At 46.2% G+C, this 23,117-nt stretch overlaps 2 protein-coding genes across 2 annotated transcripts in view; both read right to left on the bottom strand.

The window, feature by feature from the left end:
• The window catches only part of map2k6 (mitogen-activated protein kinase kinase 6), a 48,500-nt gene extending 39,157 nt beyond the window's left edge, over positions 1-9,343 (bottom strand). The window contains exon 1 of the mRNA XM_063221778.1: positions 8,964-9,343. Within this exon, the coding sequence (XP_063077848.1) occupies positions 8,964-9,129 (166 nt within the window). The 5' untranslated portion in view covers positions 9,130-9,343. The remainder of the gene's footprint in view (positions 1-8,963) is intronic.
• Positions 9,344-10,770: 1,427 nt separating this feature from the next.
• btbd17a (BTB (POZ) domain containing 17a) overlaps positions 10,771-23,117 on the bottom strand; it is a 38,375-nt gene continuing 26,028 nt past the window's right edge. Inside the window, exons 2-6 of the mRNA XM_063221416.1 lie at positions 22,675-22,868; positions 21,782-21,857; positions 21,586-21,649; positions 12,426-12,696; positions 10,771-11,589 (exon numbers count right to left, since the gene is read on the bottom strand). Of these exons, the coding sequence (XP_063077486.1) occupies positions 10,771-11,589; positions 12,426-12,696; positions 21,586-21,649; positions 21,782-21,857; positions 22,675-22,868 (1,424 nt within the window). The remainder of the gene's footprint in view (positions 11,590-12,425; positions 12,697-21,585; positions 21,650-21,781; positions 21,858-22,674; positions 22,869-23,117) is intronic.

The following is a 23,117-nucleotide window of genomic DNA, read 5'->3' on the forward strand; positions in this document are numbered from 1 at the left end:
GTGTGGTTGGAGAGGTGGGGGGTTGTTCGTGGAGTTGTTCGCTCCTTTGGGAATGATGTGGTTAACAGTAGCCACCTTCCCGACCACCCTACTGACACCCATTCCGAGCCAACCCTTACCCCCTGTCCCGTCCGGCTGCCCCCTGCCAACAGACTTTTTCCTACGGTGGCCATATTGGCACTACTTGGAGATGACTCTTACCACTCTCCACAGCCGACCAGCACAGGTTGGGTGTCGTATTCAAGGTCAATGCCGACTGCTGCTCCTTCCTTAAAAACAAGCCGCTTTAAGACAGAAAGACCCCACCCCCAATCTACACCGACTGACAGACGGACAGACAGAACCTCAGACCTCCATCAACACCACCCTGACAGACAGACAGACCTCACTCCCCTCCCCTCCCTCTGGATGTGCCAGTCTGTTTGGGTGTCATTATCATTGACGGCACAAGTCCTTTGCTAAATGCCAAGGTAAGGTGGCCCATGCTAAAAACAAAAGCACACACGCACACTTCGCACATCCATGCAGAGGCAGGCACGCGCACTCTGCACCCAAGCAATCACATGCATGCACACACACTTTTAAAAAGTGAATCCGATACGGAGCCTGAATGTGCAAATGTGTAGCCAGGCCCAGGGAGAGCACACACACACATTTTATGGGTCATAATGTGCGCGCACACGTGTGTTTCTCTGTGTGTGTGTGTGTGTGTGTGTGTGTGTGTGTGTGTGTGTGTGTGTGTGTGTGTGTGTGTGTGTGTGTGGTTTGGCAGGAATTCCCTCACAGGGCAAATGGGTGGCATCTGGGTTACTGGTGTGAGGGGCGTTTGAATCTGTCTGTAGACGGAAGGAGAGAGAGGAGAGTAAGGAAGAGGGAGAGAATGAAAGAAAGAGAGAGGGGGCAGAAGGAGAGGGAGTAAGAGAGAAAGAGAAATAGAAGGAGAGGGAGAGAGAGCAACAGAGAATGAGCAACAGAGAAAAGAGCAAAAGATATCTAGACTTGTGTTTGTGTTTGTGTGTGTGTGTGTGTGTGGGGGGGTAGACAGTGAATATGCTGCTGTCAGAGAGGGGCAATGACTATGTGTGTGTGTGCGTGTGAGTGTGTGTGTTGGGTAGGTTAAGGAAAGAGAGGAAAGGGGTGAAGGCGGTGGGGGGATATCACTCAGGATTAGATGTCAACCTGTTGACACCCAACCTCTGTGTTCAATAGCTGGCCGTCCCCATACTCCATGTTTATTCGCTAAGTGGCCCCAGTGACATATCTTGCACACGGCTGGGAGTGAAGGGGAAAAAAAACACCCTTCAGTCGGGACAGTTTTTAGAAAGTAATACATAACACTGTTCTACATTCAGATGTTCTTAGAACGCAAGTTCTGCATTCCAACACACAGGACAGTTTTTAGAACACAGCACACACACAGCAAAACAACAGGTGCTTTGGTTGCGGCCTGAACTGACGGTTTCAAGATGGCCGCCACCTGTGTTACTTAGATGCACAGCACACCACCCATCAGCTGCTTTCGTTTGTGTTCTGTATTCGCTATTGGCCAGGAGCTATTTTCTACGCTTTTACAACAGGCCATAAAAGCCTTGTGGCCCAATGTCTGCTATGCACACCAGAAAGGCCCCCTCCGATACTGTATCGGGTACCGTACTTGTACAGTATACTGTATGATGTGTATGCTGGGGAGGGTGGCTAGAGGGCGGGATATGGATGCAATGATCTATGTATATTTTGAGCAATGGACTGAATGTCCATTTATGTTTTCATACAGTGAGACGAATGACAAATTTCACGCTTGCACGACATTACTCTATAAGGCATGGCAGGAAAATGACAAGGGGCATCTCAACACACGTCACAGTGACGGCACGGGGGTGTCATTTAGTTATGAAAATGAGGAGTGAAGGCTCTGCTATTAGGTGATTTCCCAATTCATCAATGGTAACTTCTGGTTCACTTCTTGGAATACTCCCCATGTTATTCTAGTTCCTCTCATGGGGGGGGATGAATCCACTCTGTACTAATTGTAAACAGGGAAGCCATCTTGTCTCCTCCACAGAGGAGAAATGACACCAAAGCCAGATGGTGTAGGCAGTAGGAGAGGATGTGAAGAAGTAGAATAATTTGCAGCCAGTGACTGACCGACTGAATGACTGACCGACTTGCTAGCATTGCTTACTCCAGTCGACACGCTGGGCTATGGAAGAGGGTTTTTTTTGCGTTTGCCCTCCAGCCTGTTACATTCACATCCTGCCAAGGCCGTCTGTTGGCAAATCATTTCATCTCTCTTTTATTTTTTCAGTCTTTCTCTCCATCTATCGATGTCTCTCTCCTATAATTCAGATGGTTAGCACTGGCGGATGGTAGAAGCATTCACTGCTTTTAAGTGCTCATCTCATCTCGGACGTCAATGGGTAGGTTGTTGGGGGTGGGGGGGGGTGGGGTGGTATGGCTAGGAGAGTCCTAATTCACACGACACTTAAGTATCAAAAACATTGCGTGAAATGTGTGTGTGTGTGTGTGTGTGTGTGTGTGGGGGGGGGTTGCATGGATAAGAGTGGGAGTCCCGGTTCGCACGACACTTGAGTATCAAAACACATCGCGTGGAAGTCAGGTGGGGAGCAACAGCAAGCTATTTATTTCTTGCGGGCAGCAGACTACCCCACTCAACCTCCCCTTCCTCTTCCTCTTCCTCTCCTCCCACAAACCCTCATCCACCTCCCGGGACAAGAACCCCCAACACTGGCCCCCAACAGACCCGCTGACACACCGTTTGCATGGTACAGCTAAACCCTGCCAATGGCTTGTGCCGTGTCGTGTGTTATTGCGCGTGCTAAGGGGAGAGGGGGTTGGGGGGTTGGGGGTGTGTGTATGGAGGGAGATGTAAAGTAGGGCAGCGTGCGAGAGGGAGAGAAATGAAACGAGACAAGGGGAGAAGAGGAGAAGGCGACAGGGAAAAACAGAGAGAGAGAAAGGGAAAGAGAGAGAGAGAGGGAGAGGAAAAGAGAGACGGGTGGGTATAGCGGAAGCAAGGCTGCAAAGGCGCAATGGCAATTAATCTTGCCGGTCTTTAAGCTGCGAGCGAGAGTGGAGTGGGGATGCATCTCGGCGGGAAAAGGCTGTACCTCCGCAGGGCCGGCGCTAGGTATAGTACCACAGCAGACAAGCCAGTCGCCTAGGGCGCTAAAATTTGTTGGGGTCACCTGAAAGCCCCACCGGATTAGAACGTTGATCGAAATAAAACATTAAACTTTCCATTCCAACCTTTTTTCTTAATGCACCCCCTTACCTGTGCCAAAGACAAGCCGCGCACCCCCAACCCAAACTTCTACACTTGTATAAGTACTAAAAATGATTTTTAAGTGATTAATTGCAATGATTCTTGCTTAAGACTCTACACAATACAATGCCTTTACATGGGGACCAAAACATGCATTAGTTTGGTTTTGATTTGGACTAATTATAATGTTCACAAGCTGAGTTTTGGTCACAACCTCAACACAAACTAAATTCTGTGCACCCCCTGAAATCTCTGGCGCACCCCCAGGGGGTGCCCGCACCCCAGGTTAAGAACCACTGGTATACTGTACAGGTAGTAGATCAGCTGTGCTCGATCAGATGTACAACGCTGTGATTACAGATGCCGATTTCTAAATGCAGGAAAGCAGGCATGCAAACAGGTCAGGGATGAAAAAGGTGAGAAGAGTGCAGAGCAGCGGCGCACCTTAGTGACTTAAAACGGCACTAAGCCTACTTTATCTGAAAGCCTGCCTTCCAATAACGGTGGAAATTGATATTTTTGTGAGGCAGCTTTCCCATTATTTGCAATGCGCTGCCAAACGTTTCCGCCTCCGTGTGTAACCTAGGCATATATTACGCAAAGATATAAATTTGTTCCGTTAAAGAGATGCCATCAAGTGTCAGCGCCACGACACATTCACTTGCCTGGTTCAATCATGACAGGGGTATGAGGCTGCGTCGTCCCTGCGTCGCACATGTAACAGATTCCACCTAGCAGAGTTCATCTTTCATAGTTGGGCAGAGACATTGCGATATTACTCTGGCATCAATGAAGCATCTTCTCTCTCCTGTTACTAGGCTAGGCTAATACGACTAGGCTAATACTACAATACCGTGCAGCTTTGTAGGCCTGTTATGAATGTGTAACAGATTCCAACTAGTAGTTCTGTGGTAGAACGTTACTTAATCTCCATCCCGAAGCCTCATACAGTATCGGTAGCACTGAGTACATGGATAGCACATGGTTCAGGAGTATCATGCTGTGCCACCCATACCACCTGGGAAACTCCCATTGTCATTGTCAAACAGCACACTGCTAACTGCACACCATAAATTTGCATTTATCCCTTGGGGGCAGCCCCAAACAGCACCCAAGGGAGCAGTGCGGTGGGACGGTAGGTACCATGCTCAGGGTACCTCAGCCATGGAGGATGATGGGGGTAGAGCACTGGTTAATTACTGCCCCCACCAACCTGGCAGTTCAGGAGCCCAACCGGCAACCTTTGGGCTATAAGTCTGATGCCCTAATCTCATACCCATGACTGCGCAGGAAGACCTGGCTTCAAGACAAAGCATCACAGCTCTCAGCTCCGCTCGCCTCTCTCTGTTCTCCAAATTACTCACTGGTCTCAACATTACTCGCGGGTTCACTTTAACGCAGGAAGGCGAACGGAACGGAAGTAGCAGCAGCAGGCATTAAGGCTTTCTAATGTGCACCAGAGAGATGGAGATGCTGAGATTAGAGAGAGAGAGAGAGAGAGAGAGAGAGAGAGAGAGAGAGAGAGAGAGAGAGAGAGAAAGAGAGTGCAAATGGGTGCGGGAGAGAGAGAGTGAGATGGAGAGAAAAAAAAGAGAGACTACTAGAGACAGAAAGAGGGAGGAGAAACACAAGAGAGAGCAAAAAGAGTGTGAAATAGAGAGACGGAGAGGGAACGAAAGAGAAGGGTGGGGAGAGAGAGAGAACTAAGGAAAGGAAGGAAGAGACAGGGCAGGAAGGCAAATATTGTGTATGTGACACAGAACAAGAGAGCAGGAGAGAGAGAGAGAGAGAGAGAGAGAGAGAGAGAGAGAGAGAGAGAGAGAGAGAGAGAGAGAGAGAGAGTGTGCGACAGAGGCATCCGCTGGATCACCAGCCATGCGACATGGCAAACACTCCTGCAGTTATTACAGCAACACCATGACATTACATTACACTTAAATGAGGCTTTTTTCCAGATCGACTGACAATCATTTACCGGCTATCGGTTACAGAAGCTGGAGCAATCCTTGCCTTGCTCGAGGACACTTCCACCATGGAGGTATAAGCTTAGGAAGAGGTAAGGGTGGGATTCGAACCTGCAACCCTCTGAACTTAAGACCACCTCCCTACCCATTAGATCACAGCTTCCCCAGCCATGCAGCATAGCTGCAGTTAGCCCCGGGGTATGCTTGCTGTGTGACTTAAATTACGCACGGAACCACATGCGACCAAGTGCACATACATTCTTCAGAACGATCAGAGCACTACGCATGATACGGGAGGCCTCATGTAGGGGCCAGATAGCCGACAAAGCTCTCATTAATATTTTCCAACATTGATTGACTATCACACAACCTCGACGTGGAAGTTTGTGGTTGTGTCAATATTGCAACCAGTGTTTCCCCGCAGACTTTTTGATAGTCAAGGTGGTGAGGCATTCAAAGTGGGCCTATATATTTTTTGGTTAAGCAACTTAGGAAATTGCATTCACAACATGTAATCTTCATCTTTTCAAGGGGACCTAGTCAAGGTGTTAGGTGTTTCTTGTCAAGGTGTGCCACCTTAGCAATACAGTGATGGGGGAAACCCTGGCAACATTGCACGAGCATCTGCGTAACTTGTTTCAGGTGTCACTTGTGTCACGCACAAAACTGACATAAAATAAGCATGGTGCTTGTGCACAAAACACATCTGTGCATGAAAAGTGCCACGTGCCCGCATCCTGCAGCAAGCATACGTATGCATATCCCAGGCCTTATGGTGAATCGCGAATACCCAGTTATATTGCAACAGGCAACGCCACAGTGGCTGCAGAGCTGACTGCAGTGAACAGTAGAACTTAAGAGCTCGCTACAAGGGTCTGCAGAACTCGCAACATTGGAGAGCACTGCAACAGAAAACAGAAGGGCTGTAGAACTCACAACATTAGAGAACACTGGAGGGGCTGTAGAACTCGCAACAGAGCACAGGAAGAGGAAAGCTCGCTGCAGAACACTATAAGGCAGTGGTTTTCTACAGGGGGGCGAGCAGGGGAGTGGTGGGGGCCCTACCATGGCAGGCCATGTGGGGGGGCCTATCAGTGTTTTGCCTATAGGGCCCTGTATGCAAATGTTCCACCACTGGCTATAGAGCTCGCTATAGAATAGAAAAGGAGTGGTAAAACTCACTGCTGTGGAGTAAAGTAGAGCATCATTTATTGATCCAGAGGGAAATTAAGATATTTATAGTATGAATTATGCTATACAAATACAGTTATTATTACTATTGCTATTATTATTATTATTATTCAATACACCACAGAGCCTAAGTTACTACAGGAGCTGGAGAGCTTGCAGCAAAGCCGTCACCAACACAGCAGCAGAAGCACAGCGGATTTAGGAATCTGAGATCCGGGAGGGAGGGGCAATTTGCATACATGGGTGGGGGGGTGGGGGGCACATGCGTACACTATCCGCAGGTCAGAGGGGCCACAGCGCAGGGCAAAGTGTTACAAACGGTACCAGTCGTCACGTCACACACAGAGGCCTTGTCAACTGTACACAATGCAGCGGGAGAGGAAAAGAATACAAAATGGCACCAAGGGGGCCCATATAGTTCCCACACAACACAGGCTGCCTGCCCTGGGCTCCAGAGCCACAGACAGAAGCACTCAGCATGTGGAGCCTACTGCACAGCACACACGCACACCTATTCATTAACATGAGATCTCAGTATCTAACGTGCCTATTACCAGCCAGCTATGGCCAATTCCAGATTCTGGGCATGGGGAGACTATTTTCAGACACTCTGGCAGGGCCGCCGGGTTCAGCAGATCTTTGACTGGAACAAAGTGTCCCACTCAATGCTAAAATGACTGTGCATTTTCAGAGCGTAAAACTCACGTCTGGTGACAATTCTACTCTTCTAGTCTAGGCTACAATCTGTGCAAAAGCTGCGTGAAACAGACACGTTTTCTGCACTTCTGCAATTGCTATCAGCGGGTCTGAGGGAAGTCCCCAGCACAGTTAAGTAAATGTGCAAACACGTATGCTGCTGGTTGCCTTGCCTAGAGGGGTGGTCTGGTCCTGACCTCGCCCTAAACAACTGCTTTCATCTTGGGTCTGTGTGCCGTCCGCGAGAGGGGGGGACCTGGGGAAAACCGTGACTCATTATTTATTGTACCACCATGTCCACGAGCAGACGACGTGTTTCGGCCCTCAAGCCAAATGTTCGCGACGATGATGGCTTAAAGGCCGAAACGTGTCTGCTTGTGGACATGGTGTACAATGAATACAGAGAATCAGCGTGTGAGTGCGGTTTTTCATCCTTTATAAGTTTGCAAACTTTTTAACTCGCACTCTAGTTTTTTTGTCACTACAGAAGTTGAGCATGGCCATCACTAGGCTACACTTGAAAACTGTGACTGCCACAACACAGGTGAGGTGTGTCACCTGTGGGTTACGCAACAGCCACGTCTCGTTTCTGACACCTTCAAAAAAACAACCCTGAGCTATCACTAAGCATACTGTTACACTTAACTGTCCACCAATAATAACGACTAAACTTCCTTGGCAAGAGGGAGCTCTTCATATCATGTTTACTTGTCAAGGCGCATGGTTACCGTTGGGACTGGCATGTCCTGTACAGGGATCGGATTGCCGCCTGCCTGTCTTCCACAGAGGCCGCTGGACAGTGCGTGGTTAAGATTCATAAGAGATGTTACGTCAATTAGTCCTGGGGTGCGAAAAAACACTCGGGGATATAGGCCATTGCAAGTTGCATAAGAATAAATATCCTATGGGTCTTTATCTCGCAAAAACATGTCTGTTAATTGGGGCGCCATAGGCCTACCATAAAGCTACGTAGGAATATGATGTTCCTTCTGCGGTGGATCGCGTGCTTTTTACTGAAAAGGACACAATTGGTGCTAGTTGGCAGCGATCTGGCTTTCCCAGGTCAGTGCTGAGATAGGCTGCCGAATGCCCTGTTCCTTGAACTGTTTGTCACCAGACGTTCGCAACAACCCTATATTTAGCTTTTTATTTTTGCAACTTATACCCACGTATTGCAGCAGGAACAAAGCTTACTTGCCATGGCATCTTAATAATTTTCCATTACGTGCAGTGACACTGAAACTGCCACTGATCAAAATGTCAGAACTTTGTCGTAATTTTCCAGCGGCTTTTTCTTGATACTCGTGTGCAACTGGACGTGCAGTGGGGTCATGTCATGTTTCTCCGGCAACGACGAAGTCACACGATTGACACGCAAAGTTTAGAAGAACAAAATATGCACATTGTTTGCAAAACACACGAAACTGAACCAATGCACAAATAAGCCCGTGCGCATTGAAAAATGCATTGCACGGTCGATTTTACCATAATGTCTTCATTTATGCAAGACTAACCATGTTTGCATTGCACAATCGAAATAAGCTGCTTGGTAGTTCCTGGGAGAGGATATACGGCGGAATAGCTTTCTCAATCGTGGTCGAACAAGAATGCAAATAACGTCTAGCATATATGTGCAACTCAGGAGCGCATCGTCTTACCAGGAACTCTGCAGAAGGGCAGATCTTTACACAGGAAATGCAACTGACCCTTTCAAATAATCAAACTTTGAAATGCATCAGGCGAGCCTATTCTGCAGTAATGCACTTTGCAGAAAATGCAACGCCGATTGCATTTCAACGGGATTGCATAGATCGCGTTAATATACTTACCTCCCTTTGCATTAGACATTTCCCCTTTGCTGTTGTGGGGGGGAGGGGAAGCACAAAAGACTTTGCCTTCTCTCGCACTCCCTCCCTCCACCTCCCTCGCCTCGCGTTGGAGCTTCAGTGGGCTTGCTTTGCAACAAAGGTGCAAAACACAAGCCCGGATTGGCATGCACTTGGACTATTCGCGCGCGCGATCCGTTTGCTTCCGTGCAAAGTGTAGAATTCGAATTGCACACCGTGCAAATATGCCTGGAAACGGGGAATTTCTGCAATTGGTCTGCAAAGAAAGCTCAGCAGCCCTTACATGATGGGCCAAGGCTAGCAGCTGAGAGCTCCTAACTTGGATCAGTTGAGCCCCAGCGAGCTAGCCTTCTTCCTGCACGAGGCGCAAAGGATACTGGGATTCGTAGTCGATACACACCTAAGTTGAGTAGGCCATCAGTGTACTGAACTTGATTTTATTGATGGCAGTTCACTGTCAGCTTGATCTATGTAAATTAATCAATGAATAAGAAATCACATTACGCAAAAAGGATGTGTTAACGCATTTTATTACAACAATTGCAGTCTGCACCAACACAATTACAAAACCATTACATGCTGTTGTCAATTAAAAAGAAGCACATACAATGGCTAGCCTAATTTGTTGTCTTGTCCTGCTTTGCACAAACAGCCTACCTACATTGCAACAGTTGTCATTTTAGTAGTACTAGAGGACTTTCTTTACACTAAACTAAGGCATGTTTCTCAGCTTGTAAACAATAGTCTATGTACATGTCAGAACTTTAACTAGCAAAACTAGTTGTTTTTTTATCAGAAATGCCAACCCCATAGATAAACCAGTGGTAATTCGTTTAACATAAATTAAACACGTTTTATTACTTCTCACGGGCTACTGTTCTGTGAGTATAAAGAAATTGGAACCTTTCCTTACCTCTAACACCTAAAATGTATTTCCCAATTAATATTTTTCCAAAAATTAGCCCTACACAATTCATTTGTTTTGAAATGGCAAGCCATTGCTGTTATCTTTCCTCTGAACTATTTAGCCTATTTTCCATCAAATTAATAATGTGATATGAGTTTCACATAAACTAAAGAACAGCATTGCCCATGTCAATCTTGGTACAGTAGCTTTGGAAATGGCCTGTATTTTTGTCTGATTGGGGAGAGGATCATATAAGGCCGCAGTAAGACCGTCTGTCGCCACTTCTGCCGGCAAGGGAGGGAAGGTTGTCTGATTTGAGGGGCTCATTGTTGAATATAGTAGTGCCAACATTTCTGTTGTTACTGTGGAACCAACAGTGCTATCATTTTTTGTTATAGTTGTTGTTACTGGGTGCTGAATAATACTGCTATCATTTGTCAAAGGGCCTGAAATGTTAAGTATCTGGTCATATTTGTCAGGTGTTGTAGTTAGTGTTGGTACTGTGGAACCAGCACTGCTATAATTTTTTGTTATAGTTGTTGTAACTGCGTGCTGAATAATACTGCTATCATTTGTCAAAGGGCCTGAAATGTTAAGTAGGTCTATCTGGTCATATTTGTCAGGTGTTGTGGTTAGTGTTGTTGGTACTGTGGAACCAGCACTGCTGTAATTTGTCATGTTTGTTGTAACTGGGTGCCGAGTCATGCTGTACTTTGTCAAAGGGCCTGAAATATTTAGTATTTGGTCATGTTTGTCAGATGTTGTGGCTGGTGTTGTTGGTACTGTGAAACCAACACTGCTACGATTTGTCAAGGGGCCTGAAATATGAAGAATTTGGTCATCTTTGTGAGGTGTTTTGGTCCATGGGGTGGCGGTGTGATGTCAGTTCTTGGGTGCGAGGAGGCTCTGGTAGAGGGGCTTGACGATGAGGTGCAGGTGCAGAGCGCCGTTGGGCAGGTAGGCAGAGCCACGCCGCTGCAGGTCGACGCCCTCCAGGAAGTCTCCAGCCTCCTCCGTGCTCTGGTGGAAGTTGTAGACGTGCCGCACCGCCATCTTGCCCTGCTGCCTGGCCACCACCAGGAGCGTCTTCTGGAAGCTGACGCCCGCCATGTCGCCGCTGGAGGTTGCCGGGGTGACGATGACGCGCGGGCGGCCGCGGTCCTCGGAGCGAGGGTTGGGCGGCTGCATGGCCTGCTCGGCAGAGAACGGCGGCCTCTGGTTGAGCGGCAGCCACCTTGGCGAGAAGAGCGCGTTCCATGTGACGCGCTTGCCGGCCTCGTGGCCACTGGGGCCCAGCTGCGTTTGGAAGCTGAGGCTGCGGTCGTCACGTGCGGGGCTCCCAATCACCCAGGGCACGCCCCACGCCGAGCCCAGGTAGTTACGCGGCGCAAACAGACTGCAATTGACGTCGAAGAACTTGGCAAGTTGCAGCGGCGGCGCGGAGTGGAACTGGTAGGACATGAAGAGCAGGTCACGCACGGACTCGGCGTAGCGTTGCAGGATGCCCGACTCCCGCTGCAGGCGGAACAGCTCGCACGGCGCCATCATGGCGTAGCGTATGGAGCGCAGCGCGTTCTCGGCCGTCAGCGCGTCCGGGTCCTGCCGCTCAAGCCACGCCTCCACAGCCTCAAACAGCTCCAACTCACTCTGCAGCACCAGGTCCGAGCGCTGTAGCAGCGTCAGCAGCAAGGGGGCGCTCATCTACAGTAGAGTACAGGACAGTAGATTAGCATAGAGTAATAGAGCAGAATAATTTAGTGTAGTAGAGTAGAGTAGAGTAGAGTAGGGTAGAGTAGTTGTAGTAGAGTATTGTAGTAGAGTAGATTAGTAGAGTAGAGTACTACAGTAGAGTAGAGCAGTTTTAGAGTAACTTTATTGACCCCCAGGGGCAGGGCCTGCGATAGTCAAGGCGGTCGCTTAGGGCCCAAAACGACTGGGATGAAACCATGGTCCGCCATTTTGAATTTCCAAAAATAGCCATTTTTAGCTGCAAAATTGACTGTACTTGGACCATACTAGAAAATATTTGTTTAATACTTAGTAAACTTTCATGTAAAGATCAAATTTGGCAATAGGCAGCCCAATTTCAGTAAGCAGCATAGTTGCAGTGCCTTTTTTGACCATTTCCTGTACAGTGTCCCTTTAATGGGCTCTCAGTATACTGTATGTATTCTAACATGATATGAGACTGGAAATACAGAGACTTGGGATTCAGGGCCCCCTGGACTCTGGGCCTGGGCCCAGTAGGACCGTGCAGTAATCAGCCCTTGGAACCGACGCTTCCCAGAGGTAAATTAAGGAATTAATTAAAAATTGAATTCACCTATCGTATTATTTCTTAAAAAAAAAGAAGAAATGAATTCACGTTGGGCCAATTGCAACTGTGCAGCTAGGGAATTAACTGTTACGCCGGGGATTCCAGGTTCGATTAATTCAACCCCACTCACTTCCTGTCACTCATCTCACACTAACTAGACTAACTCATCAAATAAAGCCCCTACATTTTATTTTAAAGAAAAGAAAAGAAATGGGCTGACCTCGGGCCAGTCGCGGCTGCGCAGCGCAGACGTCAGGTTCCAGGTGAGGTAACGCAGGCAGCTGTTGCGGAGCGCCTCGTCTCCCGACGTCACAGCGTACTCGTACCAGCGCACCGCCCGGCTGCCCGCCGCCTCGCTCTCTCCGGCCAGGCTCTCGCTCATCAGCTGGCTCAGGCCATCCCGCAGCAGCGACACGTTGAACTTGGTGGCCAGTAGGTGCAGGGTGGTGGCCTGCTCCAGACGCACGGCCAGCTCACCGCAGTACAGGTACCTGGTGATGGATACACAACAGAAGGGGCATGGTGTCAGTTATGGCATCAATAAGTACACATTTGGAGTCAGGGTCCAGTGTCAGTTATGGCATCAATAAGTACACAGCAAAACTGGTGTTAATTATTCTGGTGTGAATGGGAGTCACTGGGTGTTGATTGTGGTGTTACTTTAACACTGGGAGTGCTTAAAAAGCTCTGCGCACTGTGTTGTTTCAAAGAGTTAACTGCCTAACACTGATTGAGAGTGACATTCCACATCCGGTTCTTTCATCTGCACAGTAAAAACTTACAAGGATGTCAGAGTAATTTACTGTGAAATCTCACAGTTAATTACTCTGATGTTCTGGTACACTATGCTACTGTGATGGTCACACGGCACACAGCAAATTAGTTTGAAATCATTGTATCACTTGCCATTTCTCACCTAACTTGCACATCACAGTATTGTACTGTGCTCTTCAAGGATAACCAGCATGCCAAAGTGATAAAGTAGGAAACATCACAGTAAACTACTGTGTGGGCGGAGAATCTATTGAATTATTAGTGCATTGGGGCACAACTTCAGTCATAGACAGGTTGGGCTCTTCATTACAATCACACCTTTCATTGACATTTTCAGCAAATTATTTCATTCTTAATGTCTTGTGATATACATGTATATACCCATCATCAGTTGACTATGCGTTCCTCACTCTCTGTCAAATGACAGGAGAATGAGCTTTTATATATTGGGAGATATACATGACCATCTTCATGACGGTGGGAATATGGTCATTTTTCTTGTGTACCACTTTAAATAGTACAATCCCTACAATAAACACAGAATATAACAAGGAGTAATATTTTGAAGCACACTTAAGATATTCCATCCAGATAAATGGCTCTCCATAAGTGCATTGCATGATGGGACACGATCTGAAGCCCATATGTCCTAAGCCCCTCCCCCTCCGGTTGTACATATTGACATGAGGAAGTGAGAAAAAAGGAGATGACCAAGAGTGCGTTGCAATATGCGACCTTGCCTCCTTCACTTGCGCTTGTCTCCTCGCCCCGCCTCCTGGACCCACCTCCGTGGAGAAAACAATAAAGTTTCCCAGCTGTCAGCCTAGCCACAACAACTTTTGAGGGACTGTTTTTCATTCACCATAACAATTGCAAACGAGAAAAAGACTCTAAAATTGAGCTTTTGCAAGATATTGAAATATAATGCTGTTGTCAGTGATGTCATCATGACGAGAAGCGAGTGGAGGAGGCAAGTGGAGGAGGCAAGGACACATATTGGGATGCACCCCAAGCATGGGAAGACATGTAGCAAACAAGAAGTTGATGACTAAATAGTTTGCTGTAAATGTCCATGAAGTGTCTGAAGGCCCAGGTTGTGTGATGTGGCAGCCTTGGCCTAATGGTTAGGGAGGTGGACTTAAAATCAGAGAGTTGCAGGTTCTAATCCCTTCTAACCCGGCATTACCCTAGGGACAGTAACCAATGTTGCATATCTGTATGTCACTTTGGGTTGCTCCTGGCCATGATTGATTGTAATTACTAATTGCCAGGCCTAATTAGAAGAAGGTCTATGATTGGAAATGTTGCTGGTTCTGCTTCCAATAAATCAAGTTGCAACCAATGTGCTACACAAACACTTTCTTAAGTTGGCACGCCTGCTAATGCCCTTTGGCTTGGATGTGCACGCCAAAACTCCAGCATCCAATTTTAAATCAGAATATTGCCACCTAGTAAACAAAATTAGGCTATCTTGTGAAGTGCCATTGCACAATTGAAAGTCAAATGCTGCATGACATGATTGACATTGCCTACCATCAACCAGGAACAATGGTACGGTAGTGCCCAATCAATCTGTCAATTAGTAGGCCTACCTGACCTCACTTGAGTACATACTGTTACAAGTTCATTGAATTACTACCTGCAGCTGCCACATGCCTGATTACTCTGGTCACATGGTTAACTTTCACCTCTATATAAACTCAGACTGTCACAATGCTTGAGTTGCTTGCCTAAATGACTGGTTCGCTGGCTCTCTGTCCGGCTTGTTGGTTAGTGAGCTAACTGACCGACCAACTGACTGTTTGTTGGCCAGCTGGTTGGCTGGCTAACTGACTCTTTTGGTTGACTGGATGGCTGGTTTGTTAGCTGGCTAGCCATACAGCTGACTTGTTTGTTGGTTAGTTGGCTGACTAAATGAGTGTTAGTTGGTTAGCCGGCTCTTTGGCTGGCTAGCTGACAACTGACTCTTTTGGTTGGCCGGTGGACTGGTTTGTTGGCTGGCTAGCTATTTAGTTGGTAGTGAGTATTATGGTAGCGGGTATCCGTTTTGGAGGGTAATTTTCAGGGAAATTTCAGGTTTGTCTAATTATGCTCAACCAGAGTATTCTATGCACACGGGTTAATGTACCATCATCCAGGAGACTACAACTATCAAATGGTAATAATATTGAACATATTGCAGATACTTGCGTTTCTCTGTGGTTATGGATAGTTCGGTCTATCAATTCAATAGAGCAGTGTGATGGGCTGGTTCCATGCCACAGTTGTCTCAGTCATGGTGGGGAATGGGAGGTGCCACAATAACATGGTAGCTACCTCTTTTGTGGTGATGAATGGAGGGGCGGGATCATGGTAGTGTGGGTAGGGTGACAGTAACTTACTGTGGTGTGTAAGGTAAGAATCTTAATATATTAATGTGAGGTTGGTTGTATTTTCGAGAATGTTTGAAATAGACAAATCACTTGTGGAAAAATTAATTTAATTTAGATTGTATATTTCATGTACTGTATGTAAATGTGCACTCAACGCAGTACAGAATCTGAACATTTTAGAAAAAGCAGTATTTATTGTATAACATCAATTAGTTACATGGTAACCCCTATAGTGAGCTGCGCTAAGCTAATTCAACACTCAAATGTGTTAAAAATAGAACACTGTGGGTGTTCAGATGTTTCACTTAAAGTGAAAAGCTTTAACACTAATTGGTGAGGAATTCAACACTCAAATGTGTTAAAAATAGAACACTGTGGGTGTTAAGATGTTAACACATAAAGTGAAAAATTGGTGTGAAAAATACACTAGAATAGAGTTAAAATGTAACACTGTGGGTGTTAAAGAAGTAACACTGAAATAGAGTTAAACTATTTACACTATCCATAGTGTTGATTTAACTCGGAACCGGTGAGCATTATATAAACTCAGGAAAAGTGTTAAATTTAACTCTATGGGAGTTGATTTAACACCGGCCGATTTGCTGTGTACACATTTGGAGGCAGGGTCGACACTGACACTATGTCAGTTAAGGCGCACAGCGAGCTCACCACAGCACAGCTAACTGGTGATCAGTTCGAATCGCACCCTTATCTCCCTGCACCTCCATGCATGGCTGAAGTACCCTTGAGCAAGGCAACTAATCCCACATTGCAGTTCACTATAGGCACCTAACCCTGCTCTAGGAACTGTGAACAATACCCTGTAAATAAGGGCTGCACGATTATGGAAAAAATCATAATCACGATTATTTTGGTCAAAATCATAATCACGATTATTAATCACGATTATTGATTTTTGCTGATTTTTTTGAAAATTATAACAAGATGAAATATAACCAAGAATGAATTACATACGGGATGAGCAAAATAAAATGAATTGGTAATAATTATGTAAAGGCAATAGCATGAAACTTAAGTGGACAGATTTCAGGCCAGAAACACCAGCCTTTCAGTATGTTCTGGCTTCAAGGACGCTCTCACTATTTCCACGATTAAATCACGATTAAATTCATGAGTTCGATTTCACTATGTTATCACGATTTTGATTATTTTTCGATTAATTGTGCAGCCCTACAGTAAATAACTCTAAGTCGCATTGGACAAAAACATCAGCTAAGTCTAATGTAATGTAATGTATCTGGCAAACAGAGAAGAAAAACGAATGGCGTAAATCATGGGGCCTGGTCCACACGCATGGCCAGCTACTCCTACAGGTATCTGGCAAACAGGGGAAAGACAGAAGGGGCATGGTGTCCAGGGCCGCTGACAGCTTTTGCCTGGCCTGGTCGAGGTCATGTTCATTTGAATGGGGCCCCCCCATCTAGTACAATGTAATGAGAACCCAATTCTGGTCCCCACGCCTCTCCCTGGGCCCGGGACAACTGACCCCTTTGTCATCCCCTATCGACTTCCCTGATGGTATCAATCATGGCATCAGAAAGTACAAGTACTGTATCTGTTGATGAGGGCAAGAGAATACACAACAGAAGGGGCATGGTGTCAATTGTGTGTCTCAAATCCAGTGAAATCCAGCGGCATATTTGGTATCACCATATTCTGAGTCAGCTGGTCCTAATCAGAGAGCTCCCCAAAGCGCAGTGAGAGCAAACAAAATCAATGAGGGTCAACTTTGTCAGTATTGTTAACCGTAAGTGTCAGTCATGGTGCCAGGAAGTAACATTAAATACCTTCCTAGCATTGTTGATACCAGTCAGTTCTGAACCAGTTGGTTGTAATGCAACTACACATCATGTGACAGGCAGTTTGTCTGCGTGTGCAGCGCATGCAGGAGGGGACGTGTGGCAGGGCTGTCCCTTTCCAAAGCCAGCAGGGCTGGCTGACATCTCTGGCGTCAACATTACGATCAGCCTTTGACGTACTGTACTATTGGTGTAGTGTTACAGTTCTGCACAAGAGTAATCATGCGGCAGCACTCCAAAATAGACTGCAGCCGTTTCACAGTATTAGTCTAGACGAGAGTAACATTTGGGGCAGCTGTGGCCTAATGGTTAGGGTAGGAGGTGGGATTAAGATCAGAAGGTTGCTCGTTCAAAACCAATCCGTGCCTCTCCCTGCACCTCCTTCCATGGCTGAAGTTCCCTCGAGCGAGGCACCTAACCCAACATTGCTCTGAGCACTGTAACTAATACCCTGTAAGTTGCAAGTTGCTTTGGATGAAAGCATTAGTAAGTGTAATGTAATGTAACATAACATTTCCAGTTATGTGCATTTACCTGTGCCTTGTTCCTTCTATTTGCTACCTGATTGCTAAACATCCAGTGCAGACTACAGCACCGCAGTGTGTGTGGCTATTATTAGCTATAGAGTCCCCGGAGAACCCATCAAAGCCACAGTGCATTGCTAATCAGACCTCCTTCACCATTACCAAGTACTGACTAAGCAGTGAAATGAGATTCAGGAATCGCATCCAGCGCTGAGCAGTGTTGCCAGATTTGTCTGACCATTTCCAGCCCAATCGGTGATCAAAAACCGCCTGGAGGTGCTTAATTCCGCTCAATTTCAATAAATTGTATTGATTTCTATTGCCATAAAACTGGAAAGTGCCAAATGGCCGTTTTTTTGTGATCAACATTTTTCATTTTATTGAGAAGATTTGACAGTACAAACAGAGGTCAACAAATGGCCGTTTTTTTTAATCTTTTTTCCCCCCTCCTAAGGCCATGCCAAGCAGCCCAATTGGGCCCAATGTGGCAACAATGGCACTGAGATAGCTGCCAGAGCGAGCGGCCAGTTACTGTCTGATTGACTGACAGAGGGTTTGAGTGAGATGTGATCTGGAGCCCGCCCACTGACTTTCTAGTCTAGAGGAGGTATGGTTTATGATTGCCAACGGCCAGTTATCGGCAGTATACGGTAGCCCATAGCCAATCGTGTCAGTTGTATTCAAACAAACTCCTTCCCTTATTAGTTATGCCGGCCCTATTTTGACCTTGGCAGGCTGTATGGAGGCCTTATCAGTGTTTTGCCCTGGGGCCCTGTGTACACTTGTTCTGCCACTGGCCCTGGCGTGGGCCTGATGTGGCGTAGTGTTGCACTAGTGCCACCTGTCCGGTTTTCAATGGTCTGTCCTGGGAAAGCTATATACTTTCCTGGACACTGGATGAAGGATGTCATTGCAAACTAAACAAAACGGTTGATTGAGTTTGAAATGTCCAGGGGTTTATTTTGTCAAAGAGGTGGCACCCTTACTATATGTTGAGCTGAACCAGAGTCAAGCGGAATTAAATTCATTCTGTCAAATCTGGAGCCACCCGAGAAGAGGAGGCCGCGTTCGTCCACTTGGAGTTACATAAGTTTCTTTCTACTGAGTGAGCACGCAGACTGCCAGCAGCTGGCAAGAGCAGAGCAGAGCAGAGCCGCACTACAGTGCAGTCTATAGTGGAGCTATTCACTCTCTCTCTTCCCACTGATCAGCACTACACTACAGCCTGTGCTATTCTATTCTATTCTAATCTAGTCTCTTCTATTCTATTCTATTCTATTCTATTCTATTCTATTCTATTCTATTCTCTACACCACTGTCTATAGTCTATAGTCTAGTGATGTGATGACATTCTATTCACTCTCTATCACTGTCTCCTCTTCGCACTAATCAGCAGTACGGCTTGATTTACAGGAGCTTACAGCCTGCTATTTATGCTCCCGTGCAATGTAAACGTACACATGCATATGGTTAGGCATGTCCATGCACACATGAACACATAGCCTACGTAGGCATTTATAGCCTACACAAATATGCATGCATTGGAACGCTTAGATCATGTATACCGTACGTACATACTGTACAGACATGCATGCATAAATAGATGCATGCATACATGCGTGCATGCATGCACATAGCACATTTCTATGAACGCATACTGTGCATCCATGCATACAAACATCGGATCAGATTTCACAATACTGTACATATACAGTGTAGAGTTAAATTTTGATTTGACTATTTCTTTGCACAGCCTAGATGAGTGTGGCAGTCTGAGCAATAAGCACTTGGCGCAGTGCAACTGCCTGACACAGGGCCATGGGCTGTGGAGTCTCTGTGCACATCAGTGTGTGTGATTGTGAATGGGAGGGCATCTTTGATATCTAGGGCTTCTTTCTTTTTCCACAGCTTTGTTCCATGTGACTGATGGTTATTTAGCCACCCCATTCATTCACACAGCACAGCACCTGACTGAGTGCACAGCTGTCTTCTGCCATTAGAAGAAGCCCTGTGTCTGGCTGGCTGGCTGCAAAGAGCCCTATAAATAAAACATAATATTTTTGGGATGAATGCGTCAATCACGTAAGGCAGATATGAGCAAGATGAGAATGCACTAACCTGACATTCAGCCTCCTTTCCACACACACTCACCTACACATGCACGGGCACGGGCACGGGCACGGGCACGGGCACACAAACAAACCTGTACATGTTGGACCAAACTGTGGTATTTTAGGTCCTTTGTTCAGCATCTGAAGAGCAGTGACATGGCCAGGTTACCCTCCCATGTCTTCACAGAACACATTACCTTTCACATGTGCAGGGACTGATTACTGCATGGGCCTACCAGGCCCAGGCCAGGGGCCAAGAGCAAAGGGGGGGGCCTGAATCCCAAGCCTCCTCACTACAAAAAAAATATCACTTCATTATTGGTATATTGTGTTCTTATATTGTATTTATTACCCTTTAAACTACTGTATTTTCAAATTTCCTCAGGGGAGAAGACTCTTGGTTAAACATCTTGGTTAAAGCCCCAAATGGATTGATAATCGCCTCATATGCATATCAAGTAGTAGCCTATTTCTCCTTGAAAAAAAAACCTGCAACATCAGTTCAGCGTAGCCCAGTGTGTCTCTGTTATTAATAAATGGTAATTTGCACCCCTAATAAGCTACACGCTGGTCAATATCGCAATGTTTGTGTACTTGGCCGGCAGCCAGCGTTGTATATCGATCCGGTTCCCCGCTGGTCGGTGTATGGAGTAGCGAGCATGGTGCAGTTCCACTGGCAACCACTAGAGAGCACACTTGCACTTACTACCACCCTGCTGTGGTTGAAATAGGCCTCACTACATAGGCTTTGTGTGTGTGGCCTTCTGCCAAAATAAATAAAACTACTATTCCACCAAAATCAACAAAAACTGCTCCTAACATCACTGATAAGTTAAAAAGGAAGAAGAAGTATTTTTGTGTTCTTCCACAAAATTAAAGAAAGTCTGAGAGATCCAGTCAAGTGAGGCCGTCAGCCATCTTCACCTTCGACAGCTGAGGTGAACCTGACCTTGATAACTTGGTTCCCGGCAAAGAACATAAGAACACTAAAGAAAAGAAGTCTAATTTTACCCAGTGACCTTTTAACGCCTCGCTCTTCCCTCTGGATATTTATGTTCTGTAATCCTTATTTGACATTTCACCCTCCCTTCCGCTACAATCATGCTTTTCCCTCTTTCTCTCTGTCTGCTAATGTTCAATCTTCAAAGCAATATAAATCCCCAGCAGACAAACAGTCTCCTCTCTTTTCCCCATACTCCCCTTCCGCCTCTCTTCTCTTCACCTCAGCTTTCCCTCTCAAATTTAACATAATCTCCTCATTCAAAATAATAGGATCAGGGGCCTCATACAAAACTTGCTTACGCACAAAAAAGTTTCTTAAGTAACTGTTCACGCAAATTTTCAGATGTAGTAATAGCATGAAAAAATGCATGTAAATTTCATCTGAAATCAATCAGGCATACCACATGCATCAGCATGAAAACCTGTCTATGCATGGATTGATACATTTGAGATTTTCAGGTGCAAATTCATTTTTTTCAGATTTTCACTTATGCAAAGATTCAGTAGGAAATCTACAGAAGTCTTGGAAATGAAATGTATGAAATTTATGAAATTAGGCTATGTTACGATCGATTCCAGGGTAATTTTGTAAGACTATTATTGCTGTCTTTGTGTGAGTGCATATGTTCATGTGTGTGCACTTTCTCACATGATCACTGTAGAATTGGCTCCATGCGGTAGCCTCCAGAGCTGGTGGGAGTTTGTATGTGTCTGTGTATTCGAAAGCACTTTAAGACAGCCTCCACCTCTGCCTCTACCTCCTCCTCCTCCTCTCACCTGATGAACTTGTCGAAGGCGGCCACACTCTCTGCGCTCTCCCGGATGACCAGTGTCTTGCTGCCTGCTCCTCCTGCTGCTCCTCCTCCTCCCCTGCCAGGGGCCCTGCTGCTGCTGCTACCGCTGCCGCTGGTGGTGGTTGCCGTGGTGCTGGTTGCCGTGGTGCTGGTTGTCATGGTGGTTGAGGAGGTGGCACTCTGGTTCCTCAGCAGCTCCTCGAAGACGTTGCTCTGCAGCGTCAGCACCAGTCTGTGGGCTCGGATCACCCGCACCTGAAGTCATAATACACTGAGTTTAACCCATTTTAGCCTGGTGAGTCGTATACTGTATGTCGTTTAACCTTTGATGTCTGGAGACACATATACGCTGCATTCAGGCTCTTGAGATTTTACCATTTTTCATAAAAATGTGGGTATGTTACAGCTGAATGCAACTTATTTGATGTTTTAATGTGCATCAGAGGCTAAGATATTTAGGTTTTTATAGGCTGAGGGCAACTTTCCCAACAAGGGCTTAGGCATTCAGCAGGTGTTTTTTGCAGGTGCTTCAGGCATCAATGGGTTAATAATGCGTTTTCTTAATACGCTGGAGCAGCGGTGGGGTAGTGGTTAAGGAGATGGGCTTTACATCAGAGGGTTGCCGGTTTGAATCCCACCCTAATCTCTCAATATGGGATGCCCTTGATCACAATATTTGCTCTTATATTCAGTTTGAATATGGTGTCCTATGCTAATTGAAATTAGTTTTAGGCTCACCAAAAATCTTGTTGCTGGATCCTCTGAGTACTATAACTTGGATAAATGAAAATAATTATATATATATATTCTCTTTTATTTGTCATTGTTATTTTTCAGAACTTGCTTTTTATATTTGCCTCTTCTCTTTAGATAAACTATGATGCAATTAATCACACAAAGAAACAGACACACACACACACACACACACACACACACACACACACACACACACACACACACACACACACACACACACACACACACACACACACACACACACACACACACACACTGACACTCACACATGCACACACACACAAAACATATTTTTTGTTCAGATTTGAATTCGGACCTCATCCGTGCCGATTGTCTCCAGGCGCAGAGTGACGTCGCTATAGTTGCCCTGTTCCAGCAATTTGACGAGGCGGGACACCAGACCCATGGAGTGCCTGATGGTGAAACTACCACTGCTACTGCTGTCACTGTCACCACCACCATCACCTCTGGTCCCAGCGCTTTGCTGCTGCCAATCCAGGAAGCCCTCTCCTGCGGACACAACTGAGAGAGAGAGAGAGAGAGAGAGAGAGAGAGAGAGAGAGAGAGAGAGAGAGAGAGAGAGAGAGAGAGAGAGAGAGAGAGAGAGAGAGAGAGAGAGAGGTGAGATGGTTGAGAAGGACTTTCAAAAGTGAGAATTGAACATTGAATAGCACACACAGAGAACAAACCCTCTCCTCAATCACAAAGGTTTGCCATCTCATAAAGGCACTAAGAAACACATCATTCACTTCAGTGAGT

Source organism: Engraulis encrasicolus, chromosome 17 (assembly GCF_034702125.1).
Source record: "Engraulis encrasicolus isolate BLACKSEA-1 chromosome 17, IST_EnEncr_1.0, whole genome shotgun sequence".
NCBI classification, from domain to species: Eukaryota; Metazoa; Chordata; class Actinopteri; order Clupeiformes; family Engraulidae; genus Engraulis; species Engraulis encrasicolus.